This window comes from Lampetra planeri, chromosome 5 (assembly GCF_965212315.1).
Source record: "Lampetra planeri chromosome 5, kcLamPlan1.2.h2, whole genome shotgun sequence".
In the NCBI taxonomy this organism is placed as follows: domain Eukaryota; kingdom Metazoa; phylum Chordata; class Hyperoartia; order Petromyzontiformes; family Petromyzontidae; genus Lampetra; species Lampetra planeri.
In genome coordinates this window covers 825,991-849,943 of record NC_136111.1, presented here as the reverse complement: position 1 = coordinate 849,943, position 23,953 = coordinate 825,991, and the positions used below count along the sequence as shown (strand labels likewise).

Genomic DNA, 23,953 nt, shown 5'->3' with positions numbered 1-23,953 from the left:
ATGGTTTGCAACCTGGCCGTACAATTTATATATATTTAATATTTTTTTTAAATGCATGAATTCAGAAATGAGAAGTTACATTCCCTTTGCTCACAGGTACTATAATTCTTTTTAACCAATGGGCAGCTGATGCTTATGACAGTGGACTCGATTAAATGATACTCTTCTTTAGCATGGGAAAGGAATGTCTTAAATTTGCTTTGTCAGCTTACCATTACAGCCACTCTGGCATTAAGCCACTTGTGCCCTTCAAAGGGTTAATTGGTCTTTTCAAGCTGTCCCTCTGTAGCACGCCACCTTTCCATGACTGTGCCACGGAATGCATCGCAATGTCGGCGGCGCTGCTGAATCCGGCCTGCACAATGCCAGCAAACGACAAACGCAATTGAGCCGAGCGTTGTTTACCTGTCCATCCACCGTGTCCCACTTTCCCTTTCAATTGAACCTCCTTGCAACCACCAAGAAAACGTTCCCCTTTGTGTTTTGTTGGAGTCAAGGCCAACTTGCTTTCTGATGGATTGAGCAGGTAATTAATGCTGCCATACTCTTTGGATGCCACAGCTTGGCAAACACGGCACATTTTTTGAGCACATCCATCATTTTTTAAAGATATATTTTCTGTTAAGTCTTGGACATGTGTAGTCCCCTTCTCACCAACACGATTGTGGAGGTTTAATTGATGAAAGGTCCCTTGAAGATGGATTCACACCTACACACCATGGAACTGAATGCACAGTTACAAACGCGTGTGCATAACAAAAAAATGGGTGTGCCTGATGTTGTTTGCTCAAGGCCATTTCGACGAACTCATGTTGGTCACGACCCTGCGCTGACAGGGGTACTATATACCACACAGTATGTGAACATTAAGAATACTGTTCAGGTCAGTATCGGTACCGGATTGTGTATAATTTCCTCATCAAACTACACTGATTTTAGCCACATGTACAATGCACCATGGCCTTGAACCTGAAAGCGATACATCTAAAGCGATACATATAAAGAGATGATGCATGGCAGCAATGTATAGGTTATCGAGCTCTATACCCCAAATAGAAATACGGTAAAGTCCAGCGTGAGGGTTGTTACCTTTTCTAAACATTTTTTTTCTTAATCACTTGAGCCCATCGGTCTATTGTGTCAACTGTTGATGCAACGGCAGGAAGGACGTGTTTGCTCAAGAGGAGAAAAGGCCACGGCTGAGCGCAGCTGGACGAACCATCCGGGCCTGCACAAATAAGCCACGGGTCGCTTCATTGTACCACAAGATTTCATTAATTAATTTAGACCTATCGCTCGCCTGCAGTAAAACAATATGCAACAGTCAGGTATTCTCTCGTTGCGTATTGAAAAGCAGAACGGGGCCCTGCGTCGCCTGTGCACACTCCTCGGCGGGGCTAAACGAGTTCACCTGCGCGTGCCCGCACGCTCGGACGCAGGCGAAATTCGGCGTGCCCGCGAGCGGCGACGACTTTGTCTCGCGCACCCAACGCCAACTCCTCTGGCACCACAATACCCCCCACCGTCCCCCCCCCTCCCTTTCTTTTTTTAGTCCGGAAAGGTTTAATCTTTTTTTCTGCAAGAAAAAGTGCTTGTTGGGCCAGAGGATATTTAAATGCCAACCGGCGAGTGTAACAGGGAGACAATGGGCTGTGCCAACACGCTGAGATCATTGCTGGCCCCGTAGAGAAAACTGTTTCTCTGGGACGAGAGTCGTGGAACGGCCCGGGCTGCGGGGCAGTGGCCCGCGTGAGAGTTAGCACCGCTTTGTGAGCACCAATAGCTGCCGACGATGTTTTTACTGGAGCTTAGACCGGAGAGAAGCCAGAATTGTTAGGATGCCATGTCAAAGTCGAGCTGGCAATATTATTCTAGGCAATTGACAGTAGCGCTCTCAAAATAGTCGCTCCATTTTTCCAAATGGATGATGTTCTTACGCTTATGAAGTATTTCTTTAAGTCAATTCAAATGATGGATTGCACTTTTTGCTTTTACACTTCATCAGTTACGAAGTGCAAGGTTTTGGTTTTTCACCTCAAGAGGCCTTTTCGATTTTTTTGGCCAAATTTTTTTTTCTAAATTATCTCTGGACTCTCGCCTCTTTTTCCAGCTTCCACATAGATGCTCGACAGGACGTATCCTGACGAATCAGTAGATTCAAATTGGAAATACCAAAATAATAAATATATAAAATATATTACTAATCAATGTTATAAAATAATTAATATACAACATTCCACGTGAAGTTTAGAGATCCATGAGTGAGTGCACTGTTGGGCTAGGCCACGTATTAAGAATTTCTTTTCTCAAGCTTTGGCCATCCACGTCTGTGGACATCTTCAGATATGCACAGGTCAGGCCACGTGTCTGAAAATGCCCACAGGAGTGCGTGGCAAAGGCTTGAGAGGATAAATGCTCAACATGCAGTCTAACGCAGTACACCACACTCGGATTACGATAGGCCGTGAATAACCTCCGTGCTAAATTATAAGATTTACAAAAAATGTGAATAGCTTTGAATACATGTTCGTTTAAAATGCAGCAGCCCCTGTGATGTAAGAGCTTTTGAGCAAGAGCCAAGCCAATTGTTGGATGCATCCCATCTCCTATTCTCCCATGCTCAGCACCAATCCATGTAACAAGTCATTGATGAAAATAGATTCTTATGGTCATGATACTTGGGCAGAATTGTATACGCAAGAATTTATCGTGTGCAGTGTGTTCACATTGCATGGAAATGTTACATGAGGCCAAATAGAATTAATGAGACAGCATGATGGAATGTACAAAGCACATAATACACATGAGACATTACATGTATTTAAAAAACATCAATTATAGCATTCAATTGTCACATGTTGGGAGGGGACGGTGAATTGTTATATGTCCAGAAAACGACCCACACAGTGTATGAATGTAAACTCAATGAGTGCACTTTATCTCTCGCAGTGCACTTCACATTGCGACTTGATGGGCGGCGTTCAATCGTTGGCACCATCGACACCCGCACACCTGATGCTTTTGCCAGGTCACGTCGTGGTTACTCATTCTGCACCCATCTTTCAATGTCTGCTCTTGGAGGAGCCCGCTGTGTGGCTTTGGCTCTTTCCCTCGGTGGCTGGTGGCACTCCAGTGCCCATCTGTGTAACCTGCCCCTCTCCATGCTGCCTACTTGGGGGAGTGTGATGTGACAGTCCTAATGGCACTGAAGTGATTCCATTATCTCTGTGGTGGGAGCCTGAAAAATATCTGTGCCACCTCTTATGCTGCGGGGACTCATTATCTGTGCAATATATGATGTAGTTCGGGCTCAAGCATAGGTGGAAATAGACTGATTTAATACTTGGCTCCCTTTTCTTTGCTTTGAGACTGGCCTTGCCACCGTTGTTTATTTTTGCTCAGCTGGTTTTGCAGAGGCAAAGTATTTAGTTCAAGTGATTTTAACATTGGGGATAGATTTCAGAACTTCAAAAGCAAGGGAGGGTTGCTGTAAAGGATAAGACTGCTGAGGTGAATAGAAGCTTTTTAAGCACTGCTGTGTGTGTTTTGGTCTTGGTTTCACGCGTGTTGTCTGCATATCCACCTACGGTGGCTTGTGATGTGCATGGGTGAGCTACATGCCTGTTCGATTTAATTAAAGGATAATAGCTGTAGTTAAAAATGACACCTGGAGTGCCAAGCACGATGAAATGTAATGTGTTTGGTTTTGTTCAGTTAACTATTTAGTGATGTGAGTTTTATGCTTTCTGTTGTCATTGTTTCTATTTTAATTCACCAGCACTTGTAAATATAGCTCATTGAGTCTTGAAAGCATTTCTTGGCTTAAAATCAAACAAAACAAACTTTCATTACCCGTGCATTGTTACAATAATAATAATCGCTCCTCGCTCTTGTAGAGAGAGCGGTAAGGCAGCCAGGAGGTGGTGAGCCGATGCCAATAATTGCCCAAGCTTAACGATCCTCTATTTATCACGATGTTTTCGGACAATTCGTGAGTGTCTATACATGTGGGAGGACACAGGAGCACGTGGATAAAACCCACGCGTGCGAGGGGGCAACACTCTATCCCATACAGACGGAAACAGATGGAGATGAGTCCACATTGGCTGGACCACTCTCGCATAGCAGGTCAGAGTATGGCACCTCGACGCCCACGGGAAGGGAGTGTCAGAACAACTGTGTGATACACGAACCCTTGCTGCTGCCTCCACAGGGCTGGACTATAGACGTTCGCCTGCACTGCTCGGGGACAGGTGGTGCTTTCTTGACTTCCAGGCAGTCTGAAGGCCCCTGTTATGTATGTATTGTATACTCTTAGAGCTTTGAATCGAAAGAGCAGGTTTACATTCACGCGTTTGCATTCGGTGTTAAAACAAAGGGCATGGGCGTGTGGAGGTGTTCCGTGACAACTGCCGTGGACGGGGAGCGTGTAAAGGTGACCCTTTGTGTCAAGGCAACGATTATAATGTCGATGCAGACATGTCCCTAGAAATGACCTCCCTCAACAAAGTTGCCCCAGGAGGGTGCAAATGTGGCCTGGTCGGATAGCTCCGCCGATGACCGCTACGGTGGCTGTGTATTGGTCAATGCGAGTGCTTTTGTGTGAATGCAATCTCACGACTCCAATAAGCACGGATGGCAATGTATGGTGTGAAAGAAGTTCAGCATACATACAACTTTAAATATAATGCGTAATACCTAAACATTCCGAGATAGAGCATATGATGATTCTATTTATATTTTGGCAACCGCCATCCTTTTGTGGACATTTATCATACGGGGTTGTGTCCTTATTCGTAAAAGGGAGATAGGATTCGCCTTATAAGGGGATATAAATGTAGATAATCAGCCGTTTGCCTCTGGGGAGTGTGATGTGACAGTACTAATGGCACCAAAGTGATCCCGTTATCTCTCCTGATAGTGCAACAGCCAGAAGTGCCGTTCATATCGGCACGGCACGTTCCATTGCTTTTCTATCAACCTGTGACAAAAATACAGGAGATTAACCCCGAGTGCTTTAAACCTTTCCAACAGTTGTCCGTGACAATCTTTAAATACGCTTAGGTTACGAAAATATCAAAATGAAATGCACCCGAAGATCTGTGTGTGTGTGCGTCTCTTGAAACACGGGCATGTGCACTGTTGTAAGATACAGCGTTTTGTCTTATCAGCGTCGTGTCAAGAGAGAAAGAATTGCCCATTTCAAGCTCTCGCTGTGAGCAAAGCAACGTCACTTGCTATCAGGAAACCGCCTCGGGAAGATGACCTCAGAACCACTAAAAGTGATTTTCTGTAGCCTCTTATCCACACGAGATGGTGCCCATTTCCATGCACGCCCTGCAAAGTGTTCATCACGTGGCAATCAGACTTCAATGTCTGATTGCCACGTGCACTCAGAGCTGGAGTTTGCCAACTTGAGCCACCATTGTGCAGTCATTGATGGCCGAGCTGAGACGGTCAACTTGCTACACCTTAGAAACGAAAACCTAGTTTAATCACACGGGGCTGAACCCATATTCAAATCCAAGATGTCAGGATTGGCAGCTGTTATAACCTTCCTGAGCCAGCCGTGGTACAGAGAATCAACTCTCTTTGTCTGCCAGGCCCTCCCCAAGTCTGAAAGCTAATTGTGGTGACCTGTCCCTCTTGCGTTTGCCTTCATGGCCATGCGTGGCCTCCTTGGGCAAGTCTAGGCATGTCCATAAAAAAATGTAATTACAACGAATTTCTGCACTCACATCTATGATGTTAGATTTTTTTCAAGACTATTTTTGTTCAAGAATATACTATTATGTTAACGTTTTTCTGCAGAATGCAAGAGCACTCTCTGCCTACATATAAAAAAGACTAATCAGCACCTCTTAACCTGCAGCGCCAAAGCCTCTGAGGGGTTCCCCGGGCTGTGGGATGGTGAACGTGTTGGATTCATTTTCTGCGTCAAGAGCTGCGCCACAATGCGGCTCAAAAACACACACAGCCCTCCTTTTCTACCGCACAGCCGGGTTGTTTTTCCACTGCAGAAGCTGAGCCATGCCGCTGACACCGCAAGCAATGAACACGTCATGTTGTGTGTATATGACACGCGCACGACTGGGGAGCGGGGGAAGAGGTGATGTGCATTCAACTCGGGGGATGGCGTCATTATTTTCCTCAACGAATTACCGTCGTTGCATGCGATTGCGCCGTCATTAACGAATACATTTGTGTCACCCTCGCTGTCTCAAGATGGCCCTGATGCAGCTCTTGAAGCCCATCTCGGAGAAGGTGCAGGAGGTGCAGGGACTGCGGGAGAGGAACCGCGGCAGCGTGCTCTTCAACCACCTGTCGGCGGTCAGCGAGAGCATTCCTGCACTCGGCTGGGTCACCATGGTGAGCGGGATGGCCTGGCAGCACCTAAAATGAATGTCGTTTGTTATACAATCGGTGTCGTTTCTTCCAACAGGCCACATTGGGATTAAATAGGATAACAATGGATGGGATTTTAATTGTAGTTTTTTATTATTGTGGGTCATTTTTAAATGTTATATTTGGGCTGAGTTACTATACGAGCGTTCAACTCTTGCGAATAACGTCCCACGTGTTTGACGTCCGCTTTCATCAGCAGATGGGGCGCTTGGTCGAGTTCCTTGCTTACGTTTCATAAACACCGTGTGCCTCATAGGTGCAGCTTAGACAACACCATGTTTACGTTATGTTCACTTTCGACCACAGACTGCGTTATTTATCTTTTGTTTTGTCCACTTTTCTCCACGTCCTGACCGCAGGCCCCCACGCCATCGTCTTACGTAAAGGAGATGAATGATGCGGCGATGTTTTACACAAACCGCGTCCTGAAGGAGTATCGCGACTCGTGAGTAGCGGCGTCACACTCGCGTCGCCTCGAACGGCGGCACAGCTGCTGCGGTCACTGTAAATGAGGGTTGAGAGCTCACATGAGCATCTTCTGTTGCCTGCGTACGTGCACCAACTTTATATATGACCTCATGGTGGGGCTCAGAGCTGGGAAGGGCCTTGTGGAAGTCGACATCCTACAGTAGATGAATCACGGTTGATGGTGATGGTGGGAACTCATTGAGACAACAGTGTCTTGCAAGGCAGGCCTGCCATGTAAACGAATGCAAATGTGGTTTGTAATATCGACACAGAAGTAAATCGACAATACAAGCATAACATCAAGATGAGAAATTTACTGTTTGGCAAAGTAAAATAATACATTTGTATATATTTTAGAAATGTGCATATCTAATTTATAATCTCCTGTTAGAATCACTAAGGATGATAATTTGGAATATTGTCTTCACGAGCACTTCATTTCATAACATGGTATTGGCATTTGTTAATTCATTTGAAAGTTCAGTCGTTGAAGTTATTCTTATTTGTACGTTTATTTACCCATGACTTTCTTCCAGGAGGGTCCTATCATATTTCTTTCTCAGGAGGTGGCAATGATTGTTCTGTAGATTCCAAAAGAGTGCTTGTAGGTCTTCTATTTCAAATTGGGACCGTGGAGTTGAGCTCTGCTGTCTTCTTGTCTGGAGCGCCCTCCAGTGGGACAACTGCTGCTCGATCAATGCAATCAGTCTGCTCCAATTTCACTCCCAAGCCCCTCATGGCTTCACCTAAAACACATTGTTCTGAGATGCCAATATGCACCCTGCACTTCAGCTTGCTTACCTTTGAATGGGAAACGTTGTCAGCCATTGCACGCTGAGAGATTGATATATTGAGACTTAATTCTAGATTTGAGATCTAGATTGATAGATTGAGACTGATACCTGTCACATGATGACTACAAAAAGAACATTTGAAAACTGATGTTTCCAGATGTTGATTAAGCTACAGTTTACACGTTTAAGAATTTATATGTACGATAGAATGATACAAAAAAACTTCCATTAATTCATATTCAAAGCCTAACAATAACACGACACACAGCACGCTGTACAAAGTTAACACATGCAGAAACTCTGCCACTGCTCTCTCGCTCCCTGGCTCACCTCGTGTCTGCGTTGCAGAGCGTGTTGTCTTGGCGAGCTGGACTCGTGCAGGTCTCCATTGAAGTAGCCCGAGGCTGATTTAAAAAGGAATATGATATTCAGTTCATCCATAGTAACAACAGCATTTTAATTCCTTGTGGTAAAAGTTCAGTGGAAATATAATTACGGGTATTGGTATGTCAACTGTACACCCAGACATCGTGTGCAATTTACCGAATTTGTATGTATTCTTAAGATAATATAGCCAATAACATAATGTAGATTTGTTTTACTAAACGTAAGTGCCATATTCGTGTGCACTTTATGCTTTGTAAATGTATTGGCAACCTACTGTGAAATATTGTTGTATCGATGCCACCAGTTTGCTATGTGTGCGCTGTTTGTGGTAGTGACAAGAGGCACGTGGAGTGGGTGACAGCATTCCTGGGCATCTGGAAGGAGCTGCAGGCCTACATACGAGAGTACCACACTACCGGCGTCGAGTGGAAAGATTCGGTACCTTTCTTATCCTTCATCTTGTGCCAGCCCCTAATTGTATTTGCATGCCCCCTATAGCCTGCCATGGACAGTTTCAGACAACCTGGGTCATGTTGGTAAAAAGGACAGCTTCATTAAAATTTGTGGGATTTGGCAAGATATGGAGATGCTTTTGGTTGATGGTCATTTTGTCAGTTTATTTACAAATATGCCCAGTTTTTTTCTAATAGTCAAATTATTCACCACACACACTTCTATTTGTTTTTGGCAGGCAAGGTGTAAATTGGGAAATAGTAATTGTGCTTTTAATAATTTGGTGAATTAATAATAAACCATAAAACACTTTAGGCAGCGGACTTGCCGTTTCGAATTTGGAAGAAGTAAAAACTCATCGTGGAAAATGACCGAACATTCACCACATAAAATATCTGCGTTTATTCAGGCTTTCTGCTTTTAAACGTAAAATAAAGACAGCTGCCAGCTTGGCTGTTGCAAAGATCGTTTTAAAGATCAAAGGAAAATAAAATCAGGTTCTTTTTTTACAGACACAAACGACGAAAATTCTCAGCACATTTTTTGTTTTCATCCTACTAGAGTGAATGTCGTTTTTTTTCCCTGACATCCAACATGAGGCCCTGAAGTGGCCACCTGCCTGGCGGGTGGCCTGCCACTGTGGTCTCGTTGTACAGGGCCACCAAGGAATTCAGTGTAAGGGCTCAGCCCTTTTGTGGATGAACTGGCAGTTTGGACAGGACAGCTGTTGATCAGTTGCGGATTATTTTTTTTTCGGCTCTCAGCTGTTCAGCACTTGCTCTTAGGGGCCCTCGTGCGCAACAGCTGAGTAGCGACTTCAGCCTCCAGCGTCGCAGTCATTAAACCATCGCGAAGGTGGTTTGGCTTTTCATATAAATAGCTTGCGTGACAAAGCAGCAGCTTCGCTTGCCGAAACTATTTTTCATTGGCATTTGTCGTAAATTATTTTGAGTTCTTTTCATAGCCGTATACTGAACGTCTGTCATTTTTCTATCGCTTGTAATGTCGTGCGGGCATTGGTAATAATAGCTCTTGGAATAGCAGGGTGGCAACCTGGAATTTTGAAATCGCTGAAATGTGATGCTTGCACTTAATACTAAACCTCTGCGCTGTACCTCCGTGCTGTTATCTGAGCAGGTTATGTCCATCATTGTGACCGCATATTCAAGGTGTAGTTTAATGCAGAGAGACTTAGTGCGAAACAAGAACATGTCTGCGATATTTGCGTTGTAACAAACGGAAGTCAAGGCAACATAACGTACATGCTGCTAATCGTGATGTTACATATTTTAGTCAAAACTGATCTCGGAAGGTACGGTGATCGGTGTATTCTTATAATCGTGAGATTTTTTTTTTCTCCTTGGGTTAAGCATTTATCTGAAAATAATGAATTGTGACATTTCGCAAAATGAGTAAAAAAAAATACTTTTCACTTCAGACAGTCACAGCCTTTCCCCATTAAAAGATTTGCTCCCCTTACAGCGCTGATGCGGCATGCCGTCAATTTAGTGTATTATTCCTTCCACTCTTTCTGTCGCTGTGATTGATTGCTGACGTGTGGTTTTTTCCAAGGCCGTGCGTGAAGCTACTGGAAGTTCTTTGACCCAGAATTGGCCGTTAAGCTGTTTGCCAGTGTGTGTGTGTTTTTTGTGTGTGTACGCCTTCTATAGTGCTTTAAAAGGGCTAAACTCTGCACGTGTGCGCATTATGAAACTTCATAAGTTCCATTTAGTGCAGTGTCTTCTTACCACAGGTTAGCTTTGTATTCATACAACTTTAGCAGTTATGTAGTGTCTCCCAAACATGTATAAGAAACATTATTTGAACAATGTAGAATTATAGACGGTGAATGACTGTAGAGTCACTGCTATTTTGACTTGGGGTTTTTAAAGGTATATTGTTACTTTATTTAGGCTTCCCCTTGAGGGAGTCCTGTATTATTTGTGAAAAACCTAGCCACATGTGTAAATTGCAAGTAATTTGACAAAACCTGGCTTTCATGAAAGCCAATTTTTTATATATATATATAATTTCCTGGGCTTATTATGTGAGAGTTGTCCTTTGTAAGTTTATGTTGGTTTAATACGATGCAAATCTGCAGGCATTGTCTTCAATAACAGTGCTGCTATTCAGGATCAGCTGTGCCGTATGCTGTACAAAGAAAATATAGAGTATTTTTGGCTCCGTATAGAACAATTAAATATGCATTATGCTTAACAAATGGTTTTGTACTGCAGTAACAACAATGCTGCACATTTTGTATACAGACGGTCCACTGAAATGTAATATCGGTGATGCATTACAGCGGCCTGGTAGGCCACGTAGCCTGTAGTGAACCCACAGCAGGCAATCCGCATGTTCCTCTCTTCTCTCTTGCAGAACCCAAAAGCAGAAGAGGCAACCTCAGGTGCACTCTCGACGCCTCCTCCTCCCCCTCCTCCCCCTCCACCCCCGGGTCCCCCGCCCCCTCTGCTGCCGTCCCTGGCGAGGCAGGACAGCGCGACGGGAGACCGCTCGGCGCTCTTTGCCGAGATCAACCAGGGCGAGGGGATTGCCAGAGGTATCGCTTCCACCTTGCACAGCTGATCGCCCGTCAGCCTCCGGCGACGCGTCACCCGTGGGTCCCGGCCATTAACACGGAACCCTGAGGACGTTCATCATCATTATCATCATCACGTCAGTCTGACTCTGAGCCGCAGAATTACCGCTGAATCCTTAGAATTCTCGAGGGAGTTTCGTCTCTTGACAGGAGGGTATCCCAAGTGTGTTAGTGATGTTCAGCCTGACTCTCTGAGCCTCGATGCTGGGATGTCTCAATAGGGTCTTAAAATAAAACATAGTGTGTAGCTCTTTGTCAAGCCACTGTTGGATGATGATCACCCCACGCCATTTCGGTGACGGGGGTTGATTGGCCATACTTCACCACGCTGGCCAGTAAAGGAGAGGGGGTAAGGACTAGTAGAGATGCCCGCTCACTGCTGATGTTAACCGTGACTGGAAATCAAACGTAGGTCGCTGGGTTTAGAGTGCAGTTCGCCCAACACCTGCTCCAGTGCTGCTCCCTTTACAAACACTTAAACACGATAAAAGTGTCCGTCAAATTGCTCACCGCTGACATTCCTTCTTTTTTTTGTCAACGTCCGCTGTTATCCCATGAACACCGATATGATAATGTAGTATTCGCAGCGATGATTGTGGCGAGCAGTTGTCTTTGTCTCCAACATAATCCGTTCCCTTTTGCGTACAGATACAACGTGTGCAGTCTGGAGAGTTTTATTGGTATATTACCATGCAGTTTCTTCCTCACATTCATGTACATGCAGGTTTCTGAGACTCGTATAACGCACATAGTCAAGGCATATCACATAAGCATTGATAAATCATCAATTTGTATTAATTTTACAGTATTATTGAGTCAATCCTAAAAGACCAAAGTCAACAATATAACGAAACATCGTTCTTTGGGAAATCTGGTGATGGCTGACATCTCTTACAACACACCAATCACTTTCCAAGGTCAATTTGCCACAACCGCGGAACATTTGCTGAACACTAAAATTAAAATATTACCTTTGTTGATTGTGTACCGAAGTGATAGCAGAGATAGTGGAGGCATGCGATGCTTGTGCAATTAGGGTTTATTGTGTTTGTGAAATGGGTTAATGCCTACACAGGTGCAGGCATAATGCACGGCAAGGTAAGGTCATTTCTGAATGTCCGTGTTTGTTATATAATTGCACCTGCGGTGTGTATAAGGGAGAATGTGTGTGCTTAAAAATACATTTTCATGGTCCTGTAGTTGTTTATCATGATGCTATACTGCTTAAACACCTAATTACACATGTTAAGGGTCATGTAACAATAAGTTATACATTTCTGTCATGCTAACATATGAACTAATCATGAGGGCTATTGATAATGACAACTTAATATCATCACACTCACATTCACTTCCTTTTAACACGCTTGGCTGGGACCAATGACGTAATGTTCTGTTCACGTGACAACGTTTGACCATGTTGGGTGGTGGAGGGCATATGACACCATTTGGCGTGAGACTCAAGTGATCTTACCCAAACACACAATTACGAATCCTGGTCACGAGAACCAACGTGTTAAATTAGGAAATCACTTTTGTCTTGTGTCCTTTTGACAGTCAATTAAAGATTATTTTTAAAAAATCTGTTTTTCTTTTATGCATAAAACTAGTTAAAAAAAAGTTACGATGAAAATTAAAGCATCACTGTTTTATTCTGTGTAATGTTTGACTTGTGTTTGATGAAAGTATGACACGACTCTGTGGCTGAAGCCCCCTTGCGAGCTTGTGGCCACGCAGCGTGAACGGGGCTGCCCTCGTGTGTCACCACGCACAATGGAGTCGCGTTCTTTGACTTCTGGCGGGAATGTTGACTGCGAGCGCGGGTCTTTAAAATATTTAGTCATCTTAGTAAAAAAAAATGCACACACTCGCGCATGTGTGTGGGTGTGTGGGTCTTGCCACTAAGCCCAGTCAGACTTGACACATCCCCGTTCGTCATCGCGCCCTTTATGACTTGTTTGAAAAGTCAACCGTAGTTTTGATCGCGTCTTGATAGAGGCTTTAAACCGTTGCTAGGGAGGGGATAAAGTACTCGCCACGTGTAACAAAATACTTTGTGCGTCACTATTTAAATGTTTAAAATAACGCCTCTCGCTTTGATAATTTGTACAAGGTCTACACCGCCGCATTGAAAGTACGAGGACTTAATAGGAGCAACGTGTCATTTTGCACATGTCTGCAGTGAGAAGGACATCATTGTGTGATGCCGGTCTTAGCCACGGCTCGCTACCCCACGTGTGGCAAGCCATGGTAATCCAGCACTTTGGAATCAAGGGTGTGTGGATCACGTACATTTGAAAAACTCGCAAAGCTGCTGGCCTGCAAGCTGGCCTTGATATGGCAGTACAGCAAATGGGGTTCTGCAGCCACCTGGGCAGATAGGAATCTCTAAATAAACACCACAGGTCGTTAAATATGAATGTTCTATGATGTTTTGTCCGCACTAAGCTACGGATGCAATACAATTTTCTCAATTGTGTCACTGCTGCTGTTTTGTTAACTCGCGTGTTTAATAACTGTGCTCACATTTACCTGTTGCCTGTGATTATTGGCACACAGGCATGAATTGAGTTTTCATCACTTAAATATTGGACCATTTTGACTTTTCAAACGTTGCTGCGAGTTGTAGCTAGTGTGGAACGAGGACAGAATGTGTTAACAACCATAATCACAGCAATCGTTATTATAATAACAACGACGACGACGAAGCCTGACTTGGTTGAAACTCTCGCCGGTCTCTCAGCGTTGAAGCACGTGTCGGACAAAGTGAAGACCCACAAGAACCCAGGCCTCCGTGCGCAGGGCAGCGTGAGCCGGGGGGACAGTCCACAGTCGTCGCCCCACAGGGCGCTCGCCGCTCGGAAACAGCAGCAGCCCGTGCTCGAGTTAGAAGGCAAGAAGTGGAGAGTGGTGAGTCGTCACGACCGCCGCACCCCCGTGCCACTCGATTCCTACAGCGTCGGTTTGTCCGCACAACGGAGAGGAGTCGATGTGAAACGTCTCCCCTCGGCTCCGGTGAGCATTGGTTAGCACTGCCCTCTGCCTGTCGATATACTCAGCAGTAGTCAGTGGTGGAAATTCCACATTCCTGTGGGAGGGACCAGACACGCACCTCCGCACTTGACCTCCCAGAAAGTGGATTTGTTTTGCCGAGTGGTTGAGTTAACCTCTGACCGGGATTTGAACTCCTAATCTCGTGACCGATTGCGAGTCGAACGCTCTGCCAGTATCCGCATCCGGCCACAATGTAACACAGCGGTGATTCTAACTTGTTATGTCGCAAGCTCTTGATATGCTGCTATCAGCTATCTATCATTTTAACGTGCCCGTATGTAACGGCGATTTACCGAGAGCGTCGGGTGCGGTTTGCCAGGAGTACCAGGAGAATGCCGAGGGTCTCCTGATCGAGGACACGGAGCTCAAGCAGGTGGTGTACGTCTTCCAGTGTGTGAACAGCATGCTGCAGATCAAAGGCAAAATCAACTCCATCATCATCGGTGAGCTCCTGAACAGCCCAATGCAACACGTGAAAACGAACTAGGGGGATAACGCTCTTAACCAACGCTGGCACGTGCACTTGATTAAACTGTAGGGGTATTGTCATATCTTTTTACACGCACTTTGATTGACATTTTTTCACTCCACTGCTGGATGAGGGCCTCCCCACACCGTGCGGGTCATGGGGGTTCTTTGACCATACTTCGCTGCGCTGGTCAATACGGGTTGGTGAAGGTTGCGAGCGTAGATGTTGAGCTTAGAAGTACACTACAACAATGGATTTTGTTTCATTCCCTTTATCCCAAGCGATAGCTTCGTCGTGATACTGCGTTCTTGTCATCGAAGACCATGTTTTGGTGTGCATTGGTCATGCTGTGAAGTCATTTGTTACCATTGCTTCGTTGTTGCAGATAACTGCAAGAGGTTGGGGTTGGTCTTTGAGAACGTGGTTGGCATCGTAGAGGTCATCAACAGCAAGAGTGTGCAACTGCAGGTACTCGCATGTCTCCTGGGAATCACACGTGGATTTCTACACATTTGTAATCACTTTCTTGAATTCAAATGTAATGTTTGTTCCCAGCTAAATGAATCACTTTAGACCATTTCAAGAACAATGTGCAATATGCATGAAGCACTTTTTTGCTGTTTTACACACGTTATATATTGAGCTTTCATCATATTGGGTGCAGCAATAAAGTATTATTGGCTCGTGCTGTTAGGTTATCACTCAAATTGAAAGCCAGAAAATCTCTTTTGGTAAGAATTGGAAACACAGGGTTATGTGATTGTCACTCTTTTGAGTTGCAGTCTGTTGAAATTACTGGGCGATAAATATTCTATTGTTTAAAATATGTGCAGTCTTATCAAACTTGAGATTACATTTGCCCTAGAGTCATGTGTAAGGAAAATAATAGGTATGTATTGGCAGTCCAAGAAAACTATTTCAACGAATTCATCCTCCACTGTGTTTGCCTATGAAATACTACATTTCTTTGTCAAGCGCTAAACTGAAATTTGTTGACTTTTTCAAAGTCTTTTTGCAAATAGTTTCTATTGACCTCCACACTATCTGCCACTGACAAGTATTAGTGGCGAGAACGTGATGCACAATGTTTCAGTTTCTGTTTTTAAAGTCGAAAAGTTAACACGAGCGCCCCGCGCGTCGCGTGTCACGCTCGTGTCACCCTCGCGAGCGCTCCGCTTCAGCCTTGACGATGACCCTCCCCCCCCCGCGCCGTACGACAGGTGGAGGGGAAGGTCCCGACCATTTCCATCAACAAGACGGACGGCTGCCAGGTGTTCTTGAGCCCCCAGTCCCTGGATTGCGAGATCGTGAGCGCCAAGTCCTCCGAGATGAACATCCTCGTTCCTGACCACGACGATTACGTGAGTCTGTCCGTCATGAGCGGCTCCTTTCTCTCGCGCTGTACTCTTCGGTGCGTTCGTAGGAGGTGGGGAGACATTGTTAGTCTGTGTCGTTAGTTTTTGTTGCAATGAGCAAGTCTAAAGCCAACCGTTGTGTGGTTTTTAATATCTTAATTTTAGAACTTTCGTGACTGCAGGAATTATTATTTGGTTCTTTCGGTTAAGTCACGTCTAAAGATAAAATAATAAATTAAATTAAATAATAGAATACGACGTTTCGATTGCAACACAAGCAATCATCATCAGGTATAATGAAATAGCGACATAAAATCTAACCAGAAAACTATAGACAGACATATTAGCAGACAGATATTACCAAGATACATAGCGAGAGCAACACAAGTAACAGAGAGGGGTGATCGTCTCTGTGTGGTGGCCTTAAATAGACAGAGGGGGGGCGCAGGCAGAGAGGGAGGGGGGTTAGAGAAAAAATTAGCATATCAATTGGTGCTGCAAGAACGATTACACGGCAAGCAAGCCTGAAAATCAGGAGAAAGACACACAAAAATTAAATAACCTAGTAAAATTGTGTGTTGACCGACCCTCTGTGTTGTATTACATTACATTTCGATATTTTACTAGGTTATTTAATTTTAGTGTGTCTTTCTCCTGATTTTCAGGCTTGCTTGCCGTGTAATCGTTCTTGCAGCACCAATTGATATGCAAATTTTTTCTCTAACCCCCCTCCCTCTCTGCCTCCGCCCCCCCTCTGTCTATTTAAGGCCACCACACAGAGACGATCACCCCTCTCTGTTACTTGTGTTGCTCTCGCTATGTATCTTGGTAATATCTGTCTGCTAATATGTCTGTCTATAGTTTTCTGGTTAGATTTTATGTCGCTATTTAATTATACCTGATGATGATTGCTTGTGTTGCAATCGAAACGTCGTATTCTATTATTTAATTTAATTTATTATTTTATCTTTAGACGTGGTTTTTAATATATTGATGAGATGGAGCGATGAAATACGTTTGCGTGCTGGTGCTCTGCTGGATGTGCTAAATCCCAGGATTGTGAGAGGTGTCGGAGGCTTGCGGAGGCCGTCATCCAGCAGTTGATTAATCTTGGCAAACGATGACCATTTATTTCATGAACTTGAATTATTTCAAATTACAAATGTGCTTTTTTTTGACATTCCCAAGTCTCGAGCCAGCCAATTTGTTTTCACTCCATATCGTTCACGACATTGAATGTTTATTAGAATAGGAGCGCAAGTTCCCTCTTTGAGTGTAACCTTGTCGAATGCATTTTCTCTTTCCCCACAGCGAGAATTCCCAGTGCCCGAGCAGTTCAAGACCGTGTGGAACGGTCACAAGCTTGTCACCGAAGCCTCAGAGATTGCCGGATAGCCGTGGGGGGGTCTGTAGCAGCCAAGGGAACGTCTCCTGGCTGACAGTTCTGCAGGCTCTGCGTGCACGGTCGCGGAGATTTGATGTTCTTTCACCACATGCCATTCAATATTGCTCCTACCACAAACGTATTCATCATGAATTACTTAAACTCTGAACAGGTTAAACGAAGTAAAGCAAATATAGTAAGAAGTAAAACGCTCAGGCTGATGCCAAATAGGATTCAATTATGTAATGATATCATATATTATAATAGTTGCATCGAAGCTAAACCTTCATTGCTTTGTAAGCAGGTGTAATTGAATATAATTTGAGGTTTTCCACAGCTGTTGTAGAAGTCAGTAGGCAGCTGAAATGTACGATTATCCATCGGTGTAAAACTCTCACCTGCAGTGTCATACAGATGGTCGCGAGGTCATACTTTACGTTAACGACTACGTGTTTAGTGCCATAATTATTTAAGGAAATTATCTGCAATGGTAATGGTTGATATTGTTGTGTACATATCTATACATCTACAGCGAGTAGAGGCTGGCCAGGCAGCTTAGCGTCGGAGCCAGCGGCTCACAGTTGGAATTGGCTCAGCCCATCATCCCACCAGGGTCGATAACATAAGTCCCGTGCAGAGACTCACCCCTGCCATGGGAATGTGTAATTTCCACAACTGGGTCAGGGCTGTAGACGAGAGATGAGCACCGCCTGAAATCACTTTTATTTAATTTCTGACAGCTGGCAAAAAAAACGAGCAACTAAAATTGTTAGGCCACAGAAAGGTTCTTATCATAAATGCTCGCTTTTAAGAATGTAAACGTTTGATATTCTTATTCACAGATGCGCAAGTGAAAATTCAATGGAATTGAACCTTACTCGGGAAAAAACAAACACGTGCATTGCTCATCCTTTCCACCGATAGATTTTTGTGAATACTGAATGGGAATCGGGAGGATTTAAAATCGTATTGCTTAGACGAGGGTGGGTTTTTTGGATGTTCTCAGTTTGCATCGAGCACAGAGGCAGCGCTATCGGATGGAGGCGTTTGGCGAGTGCAGCTTCCGCTGGGATGCGCACGGAGAGCGCTCGCGAATTTGGGCAATGCCCTATCAGTAGCTCGGGAAGGGAATGGGAGGGATTTGATTTTGGTCGTAAAGTGATCCCCCGGACTGTAGCGCTGATCTTAATCAGCCCCCTTTGAATGCGACACTTCCCCCGTAATGTCTGGCCGTAGGCCACAGTTGGCGAAAGTCGCCGGTCACGATGTCGCCATTCGTGTTCATTGCAGCCCTGGTACGTGGTTCTTTTACACCAAGCACGGTTGGCTACGTACAGTGCGAAAGAAGTTACAAGCAGCTCCTTGGTGAGCGAGCTGGCATAAATGATGTACACGTCGTGGGGAGAGAGTGCTGTCAAACCCATTTTAAGCTTACAAACCAAATTGCTGAACATGATGGAGAAATTATTATGTCATGGTAATGTAATTCGTTCATGCATATCAAAGGCGAGATGGTGTGTTCAAGATTCACTATTAATGTATCAATCAAAATAGTTATAATCGTATAACATATGTAACCATCGTGGTAGAATAATCAAAAGTCTTAAACTGGCAGTCCGGTTTTTTTTCCTTCTAGGCCACCATCGACATCACTGCCATCGTGCAATTTGTGCCAGCAGCCATGCGGTTTGTCAGCTGAAGCATATACATGCTTTACACTTTAAAATGGTATGCTAATCATTGCCTTTGTGTACTGTTAAACACAATAGTCAGCTCTTACTCTACAGAACAGCTGATGAGTCGTTTTGGCAAAACGTTGAAACAAAGTGGAGTTTTTTTGTTTGACGAACTACAAACAACCTTGCACATTCATGCATCATGCAAAGCGCGATTTGGAAAAACGCCAGCTGTCCATTTGCTTGTTGCGTTGTTTACGCACAACTACTGTGATGATTTTAACGCGTTGTCGTCGGCTTTGTTTAGTCCCGTGTGCATAGCAGAGCATGCTCTGCTACATTTTAGACGTGCGACCATTGCGGCGTTATCCTTTTGAGAGTTTTGTACCGAGCATCAATCATTTCGTGTTTTGGTGGTGGCGCACTCGCCCGCGCCGCCTGCTGGCTGCGTCGCGGTGTCGCACTGAGCTCTTCACGATCTCGGTGCGATCCCCGGCTTTGCCATGGATGGCCTGCGATTGGCCTCGCGAGATGAAGTTGACATGCTGGAGGAATACTGAGTCACCCCCGTGATTGTCAGCGGGCTGCGTTGGCCGAAATTGGATATCCGCCTGCCACTCTGTGCCCGGCTGCGGACATTCCTCCACCATTGTGTGCGTGTTGGCTGCGGCTGGCATGAGTGGGGCAACTCTGCTGGGGTGGTGAGGATGGGAGGACCTCGGGAGCGGTGTTCGGGGCGGTTGGCACAGGAGAGATCTGTGTTCTGGAGGATTTAGCTCGATGCAGTTATGCCTGTCCATATATCGCTTGCAGACGATTAAGGATTTGTAGAATTCAGCATGATCACTGAAGACTGAAAGCTCATTATTAAGCATGGATACACTTGAGTAAACTTGCAATATGCTAGACATGATGGGCTTATAAAGGGAACGATTAGTGCTTTGCACATCCAGTACAGTATAACAGTACTCGTATTAACTTTGGCGTTGCGATTGGGTAGTGTGTTCAAGCTTCCATAGAGGGCTTACGCATTTGGGTTATTTAAAAAAAGCTCACCACACTACATGCTTCGAAACGTGGGAACTCCTGAAAGCTTTCAATTCGGGAGCCAATTGTACCCGACAAAAGCCAGAGTGCAACTTGACGTCGCCGTTGTTCCTCGCGCTGCTCGCAAGCCGCTCGGCTCCGCCGGGAAGAGGGACCCACAGGGTGGCAATCTTCCCGGTCGAGTGTTGTCCACCGCGTCTGCCAAGCGGCATGACCACCACGTGGCATCGAGCAGATCAAGTAACGTAGACTCCTCGATTCCCGGGTTCCAGTGCAGCGTGCAGGCAAGAACATGTTTTGTTTATCTTACCACTTTACAACATGAACATTGGTCGGCTGTTTCGCGGCAATGCCTCTTCTACAGAGCACGTGAAATATTCGCATGCCTGTAAATGGGGTTGCCTCGTCAATAAAAACTTGGAACATGATGGGGAAAGGAATATCAAGGAGCCAACGAGGGGAGAGCTGCCTGGACATGCATTGTATTAAGTGGTATTCAGTGTTACTATTACTGCTGTATTACTACCCAACTACCACATACCGGCACGTCTAATGCCCGCAGAAAACTTACACATGACAGATTTGCCAGGATGATTACCTTGGGAAAGTGAGTACAGGTTATGACCCATACACGACTACATGTTTGTTTAAAGTCACTGCTGATGAAGATGCTTGAAAGGGTTTGTTTTCCTGATTTCTGTACATCACTGCCAACCGAGACACGTGCGTTTATGTTCGTTGTAACAAGCAATTATATTTTAATGTCAGCCAAATTTGCGGCAAGGCAGTCGTGACCTCAGTACAATAGTGGAGCTGATTTCATGCGGCGGTCTCAGTTTTGATATTATAAGTTCAAAGTGGATCGCCTTACTTACTCCCTACACGTGTGTGCGTAGGATGCAGTTGAGTTATATCATTTATTTTTCAAAGGCACGTTTACAAATAAATATATTTTGCAACAGGCACCCACGAGAACACACAAATAAAACTGTATATGCCTGTGCACAGATGCTTAAGACCTTAAACGCGTGAATAGTCGGTGACCAACACAACGACGCCCTAGCCTCCTCTAGCGGTGGATTCGGGTGTTGCATCAGACGCCACCGTGGCACTAGACCCAGCCACACCTTGCCAATGCCTCTCTCGGTCAATAATGATGGGAGCGATGTCAGTGCCACTGCTGTAATTCACACTGAGCCACATCGCCTCAAGTATTCATAAGGTATATTATTACATGTCCTTGTGGTATACGAAATCACGTAAGAGCACAAATGTCAAGCTGTTAGAGATGCGGTTCTGCACTTAGCATGCATAGTGCTTCTGTCGTGCGCGTGGTAGCGATAGATGCATTGCAACTGTTTTAGATTGTAGAGGAGGATGTGCTTCTGCACCTGTAATGTGATTGTGGTCTTACTAGCTTGACGAACGAAGCCGTAAACGGACGTCTGTGTCGTACGCAGTTGAGAATAAAACATGTTGAAATAATCTTGACTCAAAGCTTTCGTGACTGCAGGAATTCATATTCTTTGGGTCTTTCGCTAAAGTCACGAAAGACATGTTTCGATCGCAACACAAGCGGTCGTCATCAGGATGACGTAGATTTTTTGTTCTTTTCTTTGAACCTGTCTACGTGACTTTACCGAACGACCCACAGAATATGTTGAAACATTGTTATTGAACAAGTGTTGCGGTTCTTTGTTTATTAATTTGTATGCCTCCGAAGCATGTCCATGAACGGTTTTGTGTGGGGGTTGTTTGATCATCCTTCACCACGCTGGTCAGTGCGGGTTTGCAGGGAGCATAGACGGAGGATGTGAGTCGATGACTCTATAGCAGTGTCGTTTGTTACACTGCCCTCTGCTGTACACCACGCCACTAAGCAACCATTACTGATTTAGATTGTCTCGAGATGGAACCCTCTGGAGCTGCCCCGACTGGAGGCCCTTCCAGCAGCAGTGGCGTGAGCGAGATATTGCAGGGCTGCGCCTCCACCTATCTACCATATGTGGCTGTTACGATGCATAACGCACAACAGTTCATCCGTTTTGCATCAGACTAGACACACTCGCAGTGGATTGGCGTTACATTTGAATTTCATTTCTTTAGAAACTGCATTTTGTGTTTAGTTTGTTGTCCTACCCCCGCACCTCCGATTAGCACGGTTGGCTACGTATAGTGCGAAAGACGTTCAACATACACACACATACATGAGTAAGTGCGGTTGGACTGCTCCAATTTGAATCGCTCAATATTTTTCCGTACGCTGCCAGGCTAGCTTGGAGTACGGATTGTTGGCGTAAGGCACTACCACGAGAATACTGCACAAGGAATGTCCATCTATAATACAGCAATCCTAGATTATGTGTTCGCTACGTTCCCATAATGTTATGAATCGGGATATCGGGGACGACCTGGTGCCAAAATAAATCCAGAAACATCGGCCCGGACTGTTCCAACTGAAGGTTTGCACTGGTTACAGTCCTTGACGGTTCCTAGGAAGAGCCCTGAGCGTTTGGTAATCTATCATCTATTGTCAATGATAGACCATTCCTTTAGGACTGAATTAAAAAAGACACTACTTGATAACTAAAGCTATGACTTCTCACAATTTAATTTAATTCCTTGCTTAGATATTTTCGCGCATCTTGTGATGGCCATATTTTATAGATTGGGGGAAGAAGTCTCGAATTGTGAGAGGTTACAAAATATATTCTAAATACGCAAGCCTACCGCGAGAGGGCAGCAGAGCTTCAGGTTGTAACATTGTTGTTATGATTAAGCTCACGCTTGTTTACCCAATACATCCTCACTGAGTCTCTACTCTTTTCAGAAGGGTCGTGCCAAGGTTTGGCAGCAGAGAGAGATGTGTTCGCCTGCTGCTGCGTTATCCCAATCGAGTGATGTGCGGGTAAATATTCCGCAATGGGATGTTTGGCCAATGCCAATTACCTTTTTTGTGACGAGCTAACAACATCATTTAGAGCACCACACGACGGCATGAAGCAAGCCAAAAGTCTTTGTCATGTTTGTATCTGCTGTTTTATGATCACAACTTTAACGTTTTATTATATTAATAACGGCCGATCGGAAAGTCGCTTGCGGTGTAAAGTGGATTTGTTCCCACCTCTTTCAAGATGTCTGGCCAAGGTGGAAGAGTAGGCCAAACACCCTCCAGATTGGCGCTCAGAAGGCATCTGGAGTGGAGGCGCTTCTACCAGCAGTGGAGCGAGAACGCAATTGCAGTGCTCCACCTCGACATTTGTAAACCTCAATGTCCGAAACTCAAAATGCTCACCATTTGGTTGAACAGTTATTCGAAAATATATCTTAAAATAAATATATATACGAAACATTCCAACGAATCTGAGTTTTAACGCAGCATTCTCATCGCAACATTGGAAGGACAGTTGAATCGCTGATGTTATTTCTGAGCACTTTCCTATGCTACCGATATTGATAAACAGGTTTCTGAGTGAAATGCTTACATTGTACTCGACACGATCGAATTAGCTACGCGTTGCTGCCAAGGAATGCATCTTCAAGAAGGATTGACCGGCCGCCATGCAGGGCGTCATTGTGTTTGGCCGTATGGCTCTGTGTTTTGAGGCCGCTTATGTAATATTCTCATCGTCATGTGGAAGGAAGGGACATGATGCGTAAGTGATGGTGTGTGACAGGCCCTGGCAGGTGTGCAGGCTACAGTTGGAACGTCAATGCCAACATGCATTTCTCTGTTGAAGTGATTTTAAAAGGATTTGACGTGTGTATGTGTAGCATCAACAACAGCATATACGATTCTTTTTTTTAAATATATATTAACTTAATTTCTTCGTACATTTCACCTGGAAAATCTCTTGAGCTG

At 44.8% G+C, this 23,953-nt stretch overlaps 1 protein-coding gene across 2 annotated transcripts in view; it reads left to right on the top strand.

Annotated features, from left to right (window-relative positions):
- Positions 1-21,576, top strand: part of LOC144718610 (adenylyl cyclase-associated protein 1-like) — a 37,607-nt gene extending 16,031 nt beyond the window's left edge. For both annotated transcript variants that reach the window (XM_078594002.1, XM_078594003.1), the window contains exons 5-13: positions 6,226-6,369; positions 6,765-6,850; positions 8,387-8,492; positions 10,887-11,067; positions 13,850-14,016; positions 14,480-14,603; positions 15,015-15,097; positions 15,850-15,990; positions 17,296-21,576. In XM_078594002.1, the coding sequence (XP_078450128.1) occupies positions 6,226-6,369; positions 6,765-6,850; positions 8,387-8,492; positions 10,887-11,067; positions 13,850-14,016; positions 14,480-14,603; positions 15,015-15,097; positions 15,850-15,990; positions 17,296-17,379 (1,116 nt within the window). In that variant the 3' untranslated portion in view covers positions 17,380-21,576. The remainder of the gene's footprint in view (positions 1-6,225; positions 6,370-6,764; positions 6,851-8,386; positions 8,493-10,886; positions 11,068-13,849; positions 14,017-14,479; positions 14,604-15,014; positions 15,098-15,849; positions 15,991-17,295) is intronic.
- Positions 21,577-23,953: the final 2,377 nt, after the last annotated feature.